At 39.5% G+C, this 17,064-nt stretch overlaps 1 protein-coding gene across 4 annotated transcripts in view; it reads left to right on the top strand.

Moving 5' to 3' along the window:
• Positions 1–17,064, top strand: part of SREK1 (splicing regulatory glutamic acid and lysine rich protein 1) — a 50,458-nt gene that overhangs the window by 19,740 nt on the left and 13,654 nt on the right. For 3 of the 4 annotated variants that reach the window (XM_028139557.2, XM_008161886.3, XM_054715208.1), the window contains exons 4-9: positions 3,056–3,220; positions 3,333–3,511; positions 4,715–4,845; positions 5,719–5,833; positions 15,266–15,385; positions 16,007–16,381. In XM_028139557.2, coding sequence (XP_027995358.1) covers positions 3,056–3,220; positions 3,333–3,511; positions 4,715–4,845; positions 5,719–5,833; positions 15,266–15,385; positions 16,007–16,381 — 1,085 coding nt within the window. Of the gene's footprint in view, positions 1–3,055; positions 3,221–3,332; positions 3,512–4,714; positions 4,846–5,718; positions 5,834–15,265; positions 15,386–16,006; positions 16,382–17,064 lie in introns of those variants that run through there. The other variant, XM_028139560.2, reaches the window with a different exon arrangement.

Here is a 17,064-nt window from a genome sequence, read left to right as displayed (position 1 = left end):
ATTAAAAATCAAAATCAAACTTCATATTCAACAATATAGAAAATATTTAATTAAGATATTTTCTACAATTTTATGATAACTTGAAATGGTGATGGTGAGCAACAAATTTAAGATCTAGTAGTAGCAAGATACCACAGATTATAATAAATACTATGAAGGAAAAAAACCAGTGATGTGGTAGAGAGTAAATGAAGCTTCATATAATAAGGTCAGGGAAACCGTCTTAGAGCGAATAATTAAGCTGATACTCGAAGAAGTCATCTGGCAGAAGCAGGGAGAAGAGCTTTCAGGGCAGGAGGAGCACTATGTGAAAAGCCCAAGGTAGGCCCGGGCTGCGTGGCTCAGTTGAGTGGTGCATCATCCTGTACACCAAAAGGTTGTGGGTGGGGTGGGGACCAATCGATGTGTCTCTTTCACACCGATGTTTTTCTCACTCTGTCTCTCCCCCTCCCTTCCATTGTCTCTGAAAACCAATGGGGAAATATCCTCAGATGAGGATTAACAACAACAACAACAAAAAAAAGGTACACCTGAACAGCATTAAATCTAAAAGAGCACTCCTCTGTTTAACTTCATCTGGGAATGTACATATCAAAAAACTCAAATTTATCATGATTCTGTGTGTGACAATGAATGACTGCAAAAGTGCCACAAGTATTGATTTTGAGCCTTCAAATAAATTTTAGCTAGATAGAGTGTGTGTGTGTGTGTGTGTGTGTGTGTGTGTGTGTGGTTGGTGCAGGGTATTACTTTCAATTTATAAAAACAACAATGAGAACTGTTTGGATCTTGGGCATTCACCAACACTGATTGTGTGTACTAGTTAACAATATCATAGTACTTAATTTTTCCTGGGTTATTAATCCTCGTATCAACCCTAAGAGACAGTTATTACTATTATCACAGATAAGACTGAGAGAAATTAATTTTCCCAAAGCTACTCAGCTAACACATGGTCAAAGCAGGGTACCATCATTCACAGACTAAAATGAAAACAGAGGCAAAACTTACCTAAGGAAAAAAACCCCTAAAATATTAAACCCTTATTTATAATACTAGTGGCCCTGTGCACGAAATTCGTGCGCGGGGGGGGGGGGGTGTCCCTCAGCCTGGCCTGCACTCTCTCCAATCTGGGACCCCTTGGGGGATGCCCAACTGCCAGTTTAGGCCCGGTCCCCGCTGGCCTGACTGCCCCCAACTGCCCTCCCATCCTGGCCTGATAGCCCCTAACCACCTCTGCCTCAGCCCCGCCACCATGGCTTTGTCCAGAAGGATGTCCAGAAGGTCTCCTGGTCTAATTAGCCTATTACCTTTTTATTAGTATAGATTATTAGTATAGAATGCAGGAAAAGGACAAAAACCTTTGAGTGATTTTTTCATAACACTAGTAAACTCAGTTTTTAGTTCAGGCATTAAAGAACATATTTTTAATGTGTACTTAAACTAGAAAAGATGGAAATCTCAGAATTTGAAAATGGAAAAGTTTTGCAGAATTAACAAAAAACCCTTTCAAGGACAAAAACACTACCACTTCCATTTCCACTTATACAATTTAAGAAAATTTTGAGCACTGACTACATACGGATATATTATTGCAAAATTACTAAGATTTAACAACTGTTAAGTAATAACACTTCCCAAAGGTTAAAATACAAGTTGATGAAAAAAGTACCACTTAATGCTTGTCAAAACAGCCAGTTTGTGATCTTTTAAATCGTGTCTTACCCCTATCTAAAACTCACCCATGGTTTCTCATTACCTTTGAATAAAATTTACTGGTAAATTCCTTTCCATGACCTGAAAGCCCTATCTATCCCTCCCTTAACTCACTATGCTTTAACCATACTGATTACAATTCTGTGCCTTGAACACACAAGTTTTTCAAATTTTAGGGTTTTTAAGAAATCCTCACCGGAGGATATGTTTGTTCATTGATGTTTAGAGAATGGGAGAGAAACATCCATATAAGAAACATCAATTGGCTCCTCCTATACTTGGCCCAAATGGGGATTGAACCCACAATTTATGTGCCCTGACCTGAAATCAAACACCCACAACCTTTTGGTGTACAGGATGATGCACCACTCAACTGAGCCACCCAGCCCGGGCCTACCTTGGGCTTTTCACATAGTGCTCCTGCTGCCCTGAAAGCTCTATCCACTGAGCCAAGCTGGTTAGGGCCAGGTGTACCTCATTTTATTGCACTGTGCTTTATGTCCTTACATGTGTTGTTTTGTTTTTATAAATTGAAAGCAATACCCTGCACCAACCAAAAAGATTACAACTTGCTCTGTTGTGGTGGTCTGTAATTGAAATAGCAATATCTCCAGGGTATGCCTATAAATAAGAGTCCTTTTTGTGGTCTGTTCAGTGCCATGTTTTTCACATTTTGTACTTTTTGTTAATGATTTCACCATTTAAATTAGCTCCCAAATGTAGTGCTAAAGTGCTGTCTAGTGTTTCTAAGGGCTGGAAGGCTGTGTGATGTGGCTTACAGAGAAAATATGTTAGGGTTCATTCAGGAATGAGTTGATAGTGCTTCTGACTGTGAGTTCAGTGTTAATGAATCAACAATAAATGTTAAATAAGGTGTCTTTAAACAGAAACAACGTAAAACAAGGTTATGTATTGGTTGATGAAAATATTATGACCAGAGGCTTGTTAGGAACCTAGCCTTCTAATTTTCCCCAGGAGCAGGGATTCAGTATTCAACAGTTCAGTGTTTGTGGCAACTTGATAGGACATAGCTACTGCAGATAATGAGAATTCAGTAGGACATAACTACTGCAAATAATGAGAATTGAGTGTTTTAGTGTTAAGATTAAGAGTAGATAAAAATATTCAGATAGTCAAGAAATAGGTTGCATTTCAAATTACATTAAAAACTACTGTGACCTCCCTCTTAATAATTCAGACATATCCCTGGCTTAAAGTTAGGAGCTCCTAGTTTCTTCCCATTCTTGTTGAGTTGATCAATTCTTTTCAAGATTAGAGAATGGTAATTTTTGATACTAACCAAAAATGTGCTTTTTTTTTTTCTTCTTCTTCTTAATAGCTGGGTGTTTCCCTTAGCAGTTTGGGAGCTATACCAGCAGCAGCACTAGACCCCAATATTGCAACACTTGGAGAGATACCACAGCCACCACTTATGGGAAATGTGGATCCTTCCAAAATTGATGAAATCAGGAGAACAGTCTATGTTGGCAATTTGAATTCCCAGGTAACGAAGACAACTGATTCCCCCTTTTTAAAAATCATATAGATTGATAAAGTAATATTTATGAATTTTTTTAAAGAATATACTTTATTAAAATTTTGCTTTGTTTCTTCAGACAACGACAGCTGACCAGCTACTTGAATTTTTTAAACAAGTTGGAGAAGTGAAGTTTGTACGGATGGCAGGTGATGAGACTCAGCCAACTCGGTTTGCTTTTGTGGAATTTGCAGACCAAAATTCTGTACCAAGGGCCCTTGCTTTTAATGGAGTTATGTTTGGAGACAGGCCATTGAAGTAAGAAACCCTAAACAAAGAAATTTTAATGACTTTGAAAAACTTGAACGTATTTTTTATGTAATTAAGGCTTTTTTTTCCCGTTTTAATAGTAATTGGCAATTGGTGGAAAGGAAGACTTTGTGTTAAGTATACTAAATGAATACCTGAGATACTTACCATTTTAGCCTTTATGGTTGTATTTGAAGACATCTTATTTTCTATTTTATAAGGTCTAGTTTAATGCTAATGTTGGTTATATACCCTATGTAATGATCATAGGTATTTTTCCATAAGCTTTATCAAGTCAGGTGGGCTTTGCATTATGACGGGACTAATGGACAATTTAACATATGGGTTGAACTTATTTATTTATTTATTTATTTATTTATTTATTTATTTAATACAGTAACAAGAATTTTGGTAAATCCAAAATCCCAGGAAGAAAATAATATTAAGTACTCAGAAATTATCTGAATCATACATTTTGAGTTTTAAGGTTGGCTTCTATCTTTGTTTGCAAAATGAGAAATTGATGTAGCCTATCAGATACTCTATTTTATGCAGATTATTGAGGTAATTACCTTAGTTATACAGTTTGATAAGGATTCTGCTTTAAAGGATAAATAACTTCCTAGTGAATGCTTGTCTTCTATTGTGGAAGGGGTGAGACTGAAGAAATTCTTCTATGTGCATCAGAGAAACCACTGTTGCCTGGTAGATCTAAAGAGTTTTATCAAATGCCTCCCACATTCAAAGCTGTGTTTGACTCAGCTGTGGTCCAGGGGTGATTAAAATAGTGTACAGAATATACAGCTTCCCTTGCTCTTCCCAGGGTGCAGAAGTTATCAGCAAATTCTTATAATCTAAGAATAGAAGTGATTGATTTTAATATTGGTGTCAACATTTTAATTTATTATAATTCTAAGCTGTGCTGGGGAAGCAGTTGTCCTGGTCTTTAAAGTTGTTAAAGAAGTCAGCTAACATTCAGGGTTTTTTTTCTCCTCTTGCTTTTGGCTTTGTTAGCAAGAGATGATGGCAGGTAGAAATGAGATTCATTATGGTTCTGAGGTTGGTTGTGGTTATTCTGTATTTAGCTATATTACTCTTTAATGTGCTTTTGAGGCGTCAATTCATAAATATATGTATCATGTAAACACTTAATTGTTTCATGTTTTGTAAAAGATGGTGTGTATTTGTGATATGCTAATGTTTTTAATTTAGAATAAATCACTCCAACAATGCAATAGTAAAACCCCCTGAGATGACACCTCAGGCTGCAGCTAAGGAGTTAGAAGAAGTAATGAAGCGAGTACGAGAGGCTCAGTCATTTATCTCAGCTGCTATTGAACCAGGTAAGGTCATAGTGTTGTTACATAGGTCATAGTTTAAGATCACAGAATTTTAGAACTGCAAGGAATTTTAGAAATTAATCTTGTTCAGTTCCTTCATTTTACAAACAAGAAGACTGAAACTCAAGAAAGAGTAAGTGACTTACTAATGTCAAAGGTCAAAGAAGTACTTAGCACATTCTTTTCCCATGATACTGAATTGAGGCACATTAGCTTGAGTTAATCAGTTTTATACTTTAAGAGCAAAATTAGTGCTCAAAACTGTCTTGCTTAAAGCAACGTATAAATGTTATTGTGAGACCAAAACCAAAAATATATTTAAAATGTGATGATTAAGCAGACTCACTTTTCATCAAAGTTTTAATTGTAAATATAAACAAGAGATTCTGTGAGTTAGGGAAAATACACTGTTTTATTAGCAAGGTAAGAGAACACTTACCTCTTCAAACTTTTGTGTTGCTAACTAAAATTTAAAAATCCAATTTAAAACTGTCTAGGTGGTTTACATTTGAGCAAGTTTTCTAAAGTTGCACTCAGAATTTAAGACTCAATTCTAGCAAAATAAATGGAGAAGGATTTAAAATCACTGTTATAGGAATTACAGACATGTTATAATCGTACATTATGGCAGCAACAAAATATTACGAACAGCTGTTTATAATCATCTGGTTTATATGTACTGCTGCAGGGTGGCTGCACTCAACGAGTTTATGCAATGACTTTCTTGGATGTTTCTGAAGGATAATTGCACAGGAGGAGGATGTACAGAGAGTAGGCCCCTTGCACTATATGTGGTACATTCCACTTGTGCCTGATTATTAACTGGGATCTTTAATTGTTCTGAGCTTACACTGCAAAGTGGTTTTTTCCTCCCAGAGTCTGGAAAGAGCAATGAAAGAAAAGGCGGTCGATCTCGTTCCCACACTCGTTCCAAATCCAGGTCTAGCTCAAAATCCCATTCTAGAAGGAAAAGATCACAATCAAAACACAGGTGAGAATTTCTGCTATCACTTTAAATTTTTTGGTTTTGTATTAAAAATAGTTAAGATTTCTGAGTTTTTGTCCTAATGTCAGAATTTGGAAATTTCATAGAGTTTACCAGAAAGTATGGTTACCATGAAATATTGCTTTAATTATAATTAACTGTAGTTAAAAATGCAATTTTTAATATGTCATTGTTATTTCAATGAATTTTTAGTTTTAGAAGTTGGTTTTCTATCTTAAGATGCAATGTTTCTGATTTTTCTAAGAGTAAATTAGTGTTTATACAGACTGGCAGAAACTTTGCATATTGAGAAAAGGGAACCATGTGTATGGGGATGCTGATGGCTGATTGCTGAAGTTGCTGCCCCCTTCCCTTTCCCAGTCCACTCAAGTATTGGAAGTACCATCCCAGATCTTGCTTTCAAGTCCTTACCTCTCTTTAGTACTTCGGGACCTGAAACAGGAGTAAATTGCAGCTTTAGTTCCAACTATTGTATTGTGCTTAAGCTCCGTTTCTGTTTTGTTTTATTTTTGAGCATAGCTCTGTTGTTTTTCTTTTTAAATCTGTTGTGTTTGACTCAAAGGGGATCTCAGTTGTCTTCTTTAAGATGTGGAGGGACTGTTACTGAAATGTGGAAATGTATATAGTGGATTCTAACTGCATGCTATATGCACACATATACTTAGGCCTAAAGAGAAGAGGTAGAGAAAAGTGTGTGCATGTTTATGTGTTTGTGGTGTGAGGGTATTAGAAAAGGAGGGGAGGATATGAGGGGAGGGAACCAGTATGCTGCAGTATGTTGAACCTCACCGGCAAGCTCAGTTTAGTCTGTTTTTCTGTGTTGTTCAAAGAGATTGAAACAATGAGATAGGAAAATATTATTTCTATGACTCTAATAGGGTATACTTCTTGCTATTTACTGGTTTATACTTCTCTATTATTCTTAGTTTGCAAAATCTCTTTTGGGATGTGGTTTTACTGTATTCTCCCACCCATGGCCTTACAGTAAGGCAAGTTCAGATCCAAGTGAAGGAAGTTGTTTCATGTAAAAGGAATGACTAGTGCAGCAGAAGCCAGAACTGGAGAAGGAAAGGGGTATAGAAGCAGTGGTGCTAGATTGTCGACATTAGTATAGGTTGACAGGATGTGTTGAACATAAAGGAGGTCAAGGAAATACAGAATTGAATTGAAGAGTTCATTTTGTGTTGATTACAAGAGCCAGGCTCCAAATCTAATACCTTAGTGGTTTTCTAGGCTAGAATAAAACCAAACTTAATGATTGACATCATTGTTTCCTTGATAATCTCTGGGAAGCTTTATCTGTTGGGGCAAATATTTTAAGTGTTCACTTTAAGGTTTTTGCTCTCATCATTTTAAGTATATTTGGATATTTTCCCTTTGTGCAAGGGTTAATGGGGAGGAGGATTGTTCCTAAACTGAAATTAGTTAATTATGTTTCTCATTCATGGAACTGCTTTCATGTAGGTCTAACTACATAGCATTATAAATTACTTATTCTTGGCATGCATACAATTGACCCTTGAACAACATGGGTTTGAACTGCATGGGTTCACCTATATGTGGATTCTTTTCAGTAAATATATAGCTTTCCATATCTGTGGGTTTAGGGTTTATGTATTCAATCAACCACATATCGAAGACAGTACATATTTTCGATCTGCAGTTAGGAATCCACAAAAGTGAGAGGCCTACCATATGCATGGTTCCATGCCATCCTATATAATAAAACCCTAATATGCAAATTGACCAGCAGAACAACCGCTGGAATGACTGGTCACTGTGATGCACACTGACCACCAGGGGGCAGACACTCAATGCAGAAGCTGCCCTCTGGTGGTCAGTGCACTCCCACAGGAGGAGCGCCACTCAGCCAGAAGCCGGGCTCATGGCTGGTGAGTGCAGCGGCGATGGCAGGAACCTCTCTTGCCTCCGTGACAGTGCTAAGGAGCAGCGAGCAGGCGAGCAGTAAGGACGAGGGGTCCTGGACTGCGAGAGGGTACAGGCCGGGCTGACCCTCCCCCCTCCCCGGACAAATGTTGTGCACTGGGCCTCTAGTTTTGTATAAGGGACTTGAACATTTGCCGAATTTGGTATCTGTGGTGGAAGGGGTTAGTTCTGGAATCAATCTTTTGTGGATTCTGAGGGATGACTGAAGTTTTGGGAGAGTCAGAAGATTTTTGACTGTCCGGTGGGTCAGCACTTCAACCGCTGCATTGTTCAAGGGTCAACTGTATATATACACACATACACATATCTACACACACACACACACACACACACACACACACACACATATGAATACACACACACTTTTATACACGTTTTTGGTAAGCATATACTATTTTTATACATGGTTTATAGAAACATATATGGCTTTTACTAAGTTCTTAAATACATAAGAGGATGATTTGTGTTTAAAGGGAAAAAAACAAACTACCCTTACTCAGAAAACTTAAGGATCTTGACATGGAAGTAACTTCCCCCACCCTAGTAGGGGAGAGGATGGCAGACATTTCTAGGCTTTCCCTCCCATGCTGGATACCCTGAGTGCTAGCTCTGACCTGCTAGATTTAGCAGGAGTGTGGGTTGTAGGAGCCCTTTCTCTCTCTCTTTTTAAAAAAAATATTTTTACTGATTTCAGAGAGGAAGGGCGAGGAAGAGAGAGATAGAAACATCAATGATGAGAGGGAATCATTGATTGGCTGCCTCCTGCAGGTTGGACCAAGCCTGCAACCCAGGCATGTGCCCTTGACCGGAATTGAACCTGGCACACTTCGGTCCGCAGGCTGATGCTCTATCCATCGAGCCAAACCGGCTAGGGCAGGAGCCCTTTCTCTTGAAGGCCCCCTTTCTACGTTCTCACTGTCCTCAGGTGCTTCTAAAGCCCGCAACCTTCTTATTCCTTCCCCTTAGGAGGAGGAAGGGTTTTTTTATCACTGTGATCTTGGTTAGGACTGGGATGATTTGTTCCCACTTTTTGTTTCCAAATTTTGATGTGTTTTCATCAGGACAGTGTTAGGAAAGATGGGTAGCATTCTAATTATTATATTTTAAAGTTAAGTAACTTTTACAGATCAGCATAGGCCTATAAAACATTTAATAACATTTTATGGCAAACAACTGACTTAAAAATGATTTTTGCAACATGATGGTAAGTTGCCCTTTATTCACTTTAATTTATAAATGCAATTTTGCACATGACTGTAAAATGAGAACTGCTAACAGTAATTTAAATCTTATCTTTGGTTGAATTAGATTTACTTTTTTTTTTTTTTTAAGTTTTTCCTCTTGTTCACTGCTTTTATTTTTTTATTTTATTTTTTTAAATAAATCTTTATTGCTCATATTATTACAATTGTTCCTCTTTTTTCCCCCATAGCTCCCCTCCACCCGGTTCCCACCCCACCCTCTGCCCTTAACCCCCCCCCCCCACTGTCCTAATCCATAGGTGTACGCTTTTTGTCCAGTCTCTTCCCAAACCTCCCACACCCCTATCCTCCCCGAGAATTGTCAGTCCACTCCCTTTCTATGCCCCTGATTCTATTATATTCACCAGTTTATTCTGTTCATCAGATTTTTTATTCACTTGATTTTTAGATTCACTTGTTGATAGATAGGTATTTGTTGTTCATAATTTTTATCTTTACCTTTTTCTTCTTCCTCTTCTTAAAGAATACCTTTCAGCATTTCATATAATACTGGTTTGGCGGTGATGAACTCCTTTAGCTTTTTCTTATCTGTGAAGCTTTTTGTCTGACCTTCAATTCTGAATGATAGCTTTACTGGGTAGAGTAATCTTGGTTTTAGGTTCTTGCTATTCATCACTTTGAATATTTCTTGCCACTCCAGTCTGGCCTGCATAGTTTCTGTTGAGAAATCAGCTGACAGTCGTATGGGTGCTCCCTTGTAGGTAACTAACTGTTTTTCTCTTGCTGCTTTTAAGATTCTCTCTTTGTCTTTTGCTCTTGGCATTTTAATTATGATGTGTCTTGGTGTGGTCCTCTTTGGATTCCTTTTGTTTGGGGTTTTCTGAGCTTCCTGGACTTGTAAGTCTATTTCTTTCACCAGGTTGGGGAAGTTTTCTGTCATGATTTCTTCAAATAGGTTTTCAGTATCTTGCTCTCTCTCTTCTGGCACCCCCATAATTCAGATGTTGGTGCGCTTGAAGTTGTCCCAGAGGCTCCTTACACTGCCTTCATATTTTTGGATTCTTTTTTCTTTTTGCTTTTCCAGTTGGGTGTTTTTTTGCTTCTTTGTATTTCAAATCTTTGACTTGATTCTTGGGATCCTCTAGTCTGCTGTTGGGTCTCTGTATAATATTTTTTATTTCAGTCAGTGTATGCTTAATTTCTAGTTGGCCTTTTTTTTTTTTTAATATCCTTTAGGGTCTCGCTAAATTTATCGGCCTTTTCTAGAAAATTCTTGAAAAACCTTATAACCTTGTTTTTGAACTCTATATCCAGTTGTTTGCTTTCCTCCATTTCTTTCATTTGTGACCTGTTTCTTTTGTCTCCGAATTTTGGCTGCTTCCCTGAGTTGATAGAGGGCTTTGTGTGCTAGGTGTCCTATAGGACCCAGTGGCTCAGCCTCTCCAGTTACCTGAGGTGGACACTCTTGGTGTACCCCTTTGTGGGCTGTGTGCACAGTCTTATTGTAGTTAAGCCTTGATTGTTGTTGGTATCACTGGGAGGAATTGACCTCCAGGCTAATTGACTGTGAGGATCAGCTGTGTCTACTCTGGGAGAACTTCTGTGCTGGAGACACCCTTATGAGACAAGACTTGCAAAAGCCTCTGTGCTCAGCTTGGATGGGATGTAGTCTCAGGGCGGAGCAGACAGCAATGGCTTCCCATCAGCCCTACCCTGAGAGGCCCCTGGGTCTCAGTGTCCCGCGTTAATCGCTGCAAGCACCTCTGCGGGAAAGCTGCCCTCGAGTTTCGCCCGCTGCCAGACAGTCCAGTTTCTCCCCGAATGACTCTGGGTCCCCAGAGTCTCGCCCAGAACTGGAGTTCAGAGCCGTCGGGAGCTTGTGTCTCCCTCCTGGTTGAGAAAGCCAGCTGCGTACTCAGTTGCCAGCCCTCTCCGCATGCACACATTGGTACCTCTGCCTTCTGCAGCTCTTCTGAGTCTCAGTGTGCTTTTCTCTTTCCTTCTAGTTGTAGAATTTCTGCTCAGCCAGCCTTCCTCTGGTTCTGGAATGATGTCTGTTTTGTCTTTTAGTTGTAGTTTTGAAATTGTTGTGCGAGGCAGCAGTTTAGGTGTTTACCTATGCTGCCATCTTGGTTTCTCCTTTGGATTAGATTTACTCTTGATTTGAAGCTTTTAGCACTCCTAGTTAGAAACTTAGCATTCCTAGTTAAAAAACTTGTAGGTGACTAGAGGGTGATGTAGAGACACGAAAATATTTAATGTCAAAATTAAAATACAATAATTATTCTTGGGCAGTAACTTTTAAATTCTGAGAAGACCTATAGGGTAAGGTAGGAAGCCAAGTAACTTTTATCAGGGGTCTGGTTAAATATTTTAAAAGGGGTTTCTTTGCTTAATTAAGGTGGAAAGCACTGTTTGATTAAAACATTATTTATATTTTTAGTAAAGTTAAGAACAGAAATCTTAAGACTTTTTATTAAGTACATAGAAGCAAAGGCCCTTTATTACATTATCATATGTGGATGTCTGTAAATGGACTAAAAATTTTCTCAGTTTTGCATTTTTGCCTTAATACCTATTACTTGAACCTTGTATCTCTTAGATTATTATTGATAAAAAATTTCAACAAACTCTGACTTACTGTCTTCTGATATTAAAATTGTAGTATGAAGATAAATGTATAATTTTTACATACATAATAGATGAGTGGTTCAGTTGAAAATTAGCTGTTAGAAAACAAATTTTGACTGAAAAATGTGTTTAAAAATTTCATTATTAATCGAGGGTTGTCTGGTTTCATAGTATACCAAAAGCATTTAACTATATGTTTCTTTTATAGATATTTGTTTTAATTCATGAAAACATGACTCTCAAAATGAGTTTTAATTATATAAAGCATACTTATGGAAGCTCATTTGACCTCTTGGAATAAATATAGAATTTAAAGTTTTCATTTATATTGTTGATGGTGATGATAGTGAGAGTTAGGAATTTTAAGCATTTACTCTGTGCCAGAGACTGCTAGACAGTTAATTTTCCATACATCATCTGATTTAATCCTCATGACAACCCTAGTAGATGTAGGTATAATTCTTACTCCATTTACAAATGAAGAAACTCAACCCTAGTAGATGTAGGTATAATTCTTACTCCATTTACAAATGAAGAAACTCAAACTAGAGAGGTTGACTAGTCAGAGTTCTCACAGCTAGTGTGTGGCAGAGCTGAGTGTTAGGGTCAGATTGTCTGACTCCAAAGCCAGTGAATCATCAGTTTATTATTAAGGTTGTGTGCATTCAGTATTGTTATATTTTTATAGTTCCTATGATATTTCATTATGAAAAAGACTAGAGGCCTGGTGTACGGATTCGTGCACCAGTGGGGTCCCTTGGCTTGGCCTGCGGAGATTGGGCTAAAACTGGCAATCTGACATCCCCCGAGGGGTCCTGGAGTGCGAGAGGGCACTCTGCAAAATTGCTGTCTTCCCCCTGGTGGTCAGTATGTGTCATAGCTACCGGCCAGTCAGCTCGTCGCTTAGGCCTTTATATATATAGACTAGAGGCCCGGTGCATGAAATTCGTGCAGGGGTGGGGTTGTGTGTCCCTCAGCCCAGTCTGCACCCTCTCCAATCTGGGATCCCTCTCACAATCCAAGACTGTTGGCTCCCATCTGCTCGCCTGCCTGCCTGCCTGATTTCCCCTAACCGCTTCTGCCTGCCAGCCTAATCACCCCCTAACCACTCCCTTGCCAGCCTGATTGATGCCTAACTGCTCCCCTGCCGGCCCGATTGCCCCTAGCTGCCTTCCCTGCTGGCCTGGTCACCCCTCACTGCCCTCCCCTGCTGGCCCAGGAACCCCCAACTGCCCTCCCCTGTAGGCCTGGTCGCCCCTAACTGTCCTCCCCTGCAGGCCTGGTTCCCCCAAACTGCCCTCCCTGCAGGCCTGGTTGCCCCCAACTGCTCTACCCTGCAGGCTTGGTCCCCCCCCCCCCCGCAACTGCCCTCCTCTGCCAGCCCGGTCACCCCTAACTTGCCCTCCCGTGCAGGCCTGATTGCCCCCAACTGCCCTCCCTTGCAGGACTGGTCCATCCCAACTGCCCCCTACCCCTGCTGGCCTGATTGCCCACAACTGCCCTCCCCTGCCGGCCATCTTTGACCACATGGGGTGGCCATCTTGTGTGTTGGAGTGATGGTCAATTTGCATATTACTCTTTTATTAGATAGGATATCACATAAGCAGTTATTTCAGTGGGGAGAGGAGCCTAGACAATTTCACAATTAGAAAAACTATTATTTTTTTACTTCTAGAATTCCAGTAATAAGGTTTCTTTTAATAGCTATTTTTATCTATATATGTAAAAGGCTAATATGCTAAGTGTACGTCCAACCGGTTCAGTTGAAAATAAGATGCACACTGACCATCATGGGGCAGACACTCAACACAGGAGCTGCCATGACATGCACCGACCATTTGCAAAGAAACGGTACCGCGGACCTGGCACCAACAAAGCAACACTTGGCTTCCCCCAAGTGGGAAACAGGCCCCACCACCTTCCCAGAGCGACATCCCACCAAATCGCAGCCAACGCTGCCGAGACCCCATGGCGCAAAATGCGGCCTACTGCCCAGCCCAGCTTGGAAACAGTCACTGTGGGTGCTGGGTAATGACGTCAGGTAACAATGCCCGGTTTCCTCTACCTAGCAACTAGCCTCCTTGGAGTTTCTTCAGCCCAGGAACATGACTTGCTTTATAGCCAGGTGCAAATATTGTACACTTTAACCAAATGTCTGTGAAGTGTTTTCACATGCCTCATCTCATTTGATCCTCACAGAAGTCCTGGAGTAGGTAGCTAGGAGACTTGATAGAATCCTATTTTCTTTTCATTAGCTGGAAAACAGAGATTTAGAAAATTTAGAAACTTGACCTGACTGAAAAGAAGAAATGGTAGACTTTGAAAATGACTTCAGGTTTTCCTCAGAATATAGTCAAACACTGTTGCAGTTCAGTATTTTACCCTTTGTTCTCCCTGTGTGATCAACAATAATAATCTGCTTTGTGTTGATATTTACTGCTGTGTTGGTGACAATTACAAGTTGGGGGGCTTCATTGGGCTGAAAAAAGCTTAGCTAAATCAGAAAGCAGGTCTAATTAAGCAAGTTTATTCTAGCTACAGTAATAAAAGAGAAAGATGCAAATTGACCGTACCTTCATGACACCCACCAGCCAATCAGGAGTGAGTATGCAAATTAACCAAACAAAGATGGTGGGTTGATTTGCATATGCAGGCGCTGAGCGGCATTCTGCACCGCCCCAGCAGCTCTGGGCCTCTGGGCAGCATGGGAAGGCAGAAAGGTGGCTCCCGCTGGAGCAAAGGCAGTGCCAGCAGTCAGGGGAAGGAAGGCCCATTCTTGCACGCATCTTCATGCATCGGGCCTCAAGTATATACTATATAAAAAGCTAAGTTGACTCGCACATGCACAATACATATAAAGCTCTCGCTGGCGCCAATCACTAGTATAGGGCCTTACAAATCCAACGTTTGGTTATGTCTAGCTTTAACTCATAAGTAATGATGTTTATTTTTCTGTCACACTATACTGTCACTAGTACTATGCTGCTTATATCTTCTTAGTATGTATTATGACAAACGGCACACAGCCATTTATAGAAATTATTGAACTATGTAATCACTACTCAAGATTACAACTTGTCAAGATAAGTTGTAGTTCCAACTTGTCAAGATAAGTTGTAGTTGTAAGCAGTCATTGCATGCTAGTCAAGAGTTAAAGACAATTTATGATTTGGAAACTTGGATCATAGGAGAAGTTGTCTATACTAAGCCACGTAATAATTGGCAAAAGAGTTTCACATGAGAAGAGAACATAATGCACAGAGCTAGCATTATTTTGTCTCCTGTTTTCACAGAGGTATATTCTGTTTTGTGAGACGTTCTGGAGGGGGAAAAAAAGGAAAATAAATTAGCAAAAGAAAGCCACACCTGAGAAATACTAACTTAAATCTGACACAGAAAATAACTTACATTCTTTCTCTGTTTTTATCTTGGTGTTCTGGATAATGACCAATCTGATAAAAGTTTCCATAAATAAAGTATTTTAGATAATCTAACTGAAACACTACATAGTGGAGAATTTTAAAATATTGATACATACTTTGGGATAGTTTTTAAAATTCTCTTATTTGAAAGACGACATTAAAAATTGAAATTCTAAGAAAAAGGTTTGACGTTCTAACAATTTGTTTTTCTTTAGGAGTAGATCCCATAATAGATCACGTTCAAGACAAAAAGATAGACGTAGATCTAAGAGCCCACATAAAAAACGCTCTAAGTCCAGGGAAAGACGAAAGTCAAGGAGTCGTTCACATTCACGGTGAGTTTTGGGGGGTGGGGGGAAGGCTTCATTTGTTAAAAATCTGTTGTGAGGGAAGGTAAACTTTTTTCCTGATTGTTTTAGTGATGATTAATATTGGTTGCCATTGATTTGGATCTGATTGCCATTATGACTCATGAGGTTTCTGTACTTAATTTCACCTGGTATTTGTTTTTATTTTATTAATTAATCATTTATTTTAATCCTCACCTGAGGTAATTTTTTTTCATCAATATCTAGAGAGAGTAGAAGGGAGATAGGCAAGGGAAAAGAGAGAGAGAGAGAGAGAAACATTGGTGTGAGAGAGACACATTGGCCACCTCCCGCACACACCACAACTGGTCCAGAGATTAAACCTGCAACCCAGGTAAGTGCCCTTGACTGGGAATCGAACCTGCAACCCTTTGGTGCGTGGGCTCTAACAATTTAGTAACACTGGCCAAAGTGATGTTTATTTTATTTAGTAGCTTCAGTTACAACTGAGTTATATAGAAACTTGTTATGTCATATAGTATTATAAATTGTTTTGTGTTGATAATTATTGAAGATAGAGAGGATGGTCCTTTTGGGGAGTAGAATTATTTCAGTTGTGAATTTATTTACTTATTTTTGTTTTTAAAGGGACAAGAGAAAAGACACCCGAGAAAAGATCAAGGAAAAGGAAAGAGTGAAAGAAAAAGATAAAGAAAAGGAAAGGGAAAAAGAGAGAGACAGGGAAAAGGAACGTGAAAAAGAAAAGGAACGTGGTAAAAACAAAGATAAAGAACGGGAAAAGGACCGGGATAAGGATAAAGACAAGGAAAAGGACAGAGAGAGAGAGCGGGAAAAAGAGCATGAAAAGGAGCGAGACAAAGAGAAGGAAAAGGAACAGGATAAAGAAAAGGAACGAGAAAAGGACAGATCCAAAGAGATAGATGAGAAAAGAAAGAAGGATAAAAAATCCAGAACACCACCCAGAAGTTACAATGCATCAAGAAGATCTCGTAGTTCCAGCAGGTTTGATATGCTTAAAATTTTTACCAAGGTGTTTACTGATGACAAATGAAAATAAGAATTTTAACTGAGGGGGACAAGATTTCCTTTACAAGTAGAATCAGTACAGTAATATCAAAACATTTTCCTTTTCAGAGTAAGCATTTCTCTAAGAGAGCTTGCCACAGGATTGAATCTGAGGAGGAAGGATGCATGGTATTGGGCAAAACTATTTGAAAAGTTTTACTTCTCTTTTGTGATCCATTATTTTAACATGGTGGTAGCACTAGCAGATGGTGCTGCTGCTGGTGTTTTTGGAGGGTGGGATGGCAGGGGCAAGTTTTTTTTGTTTTGTTTTGTTAATTAATAAAATAATATAGGTTTCAAGTGTACAATTTTATAATATACTAGAACCCCAGTGCACGAATTTGTGCACCAGTGGGGTCCCTCAGCCTGGCCTGCGGGATCAGGCTGAAACCGGCTCTCCAACATCCCCCAAAGGGTCCTGGATTTGAGAGGGCACAGGGCAGGCCAAGTGATCCCACTGGTGCACAGTTGGGGCTGGGGAGGGACTCGGGAGGTTGGCCAGTTGGGGAGGGCCCCAGTGCGTGTCCGGCTCCTCTTGCTCAGTCTCAATTAGCCACACCCCAGCAGCAAGCTAACCTACTGGTCAGAGTGTCTGCCGCTGGTGGTCAGTGCACGTCATA

The sequence above is a fragment of the Eptesicus fuscus genome, chromosome 4 (genome assembly GCF_027574615.1).
Source record: "Eptesicus fuscus isolate TK198812 chromosome 4, DD_ASM_mEF_20220401, whole genome shotgun sequence".
NCBI lineage: Eukaryota > Metazoa > Chordata > Mammalia > Chiroptera > Vespertilionidae > Eptesicus > Eptesicus fuscus.
This window is presented reverse-complemented; position numbering and strand designations above follow the sequence as displayed.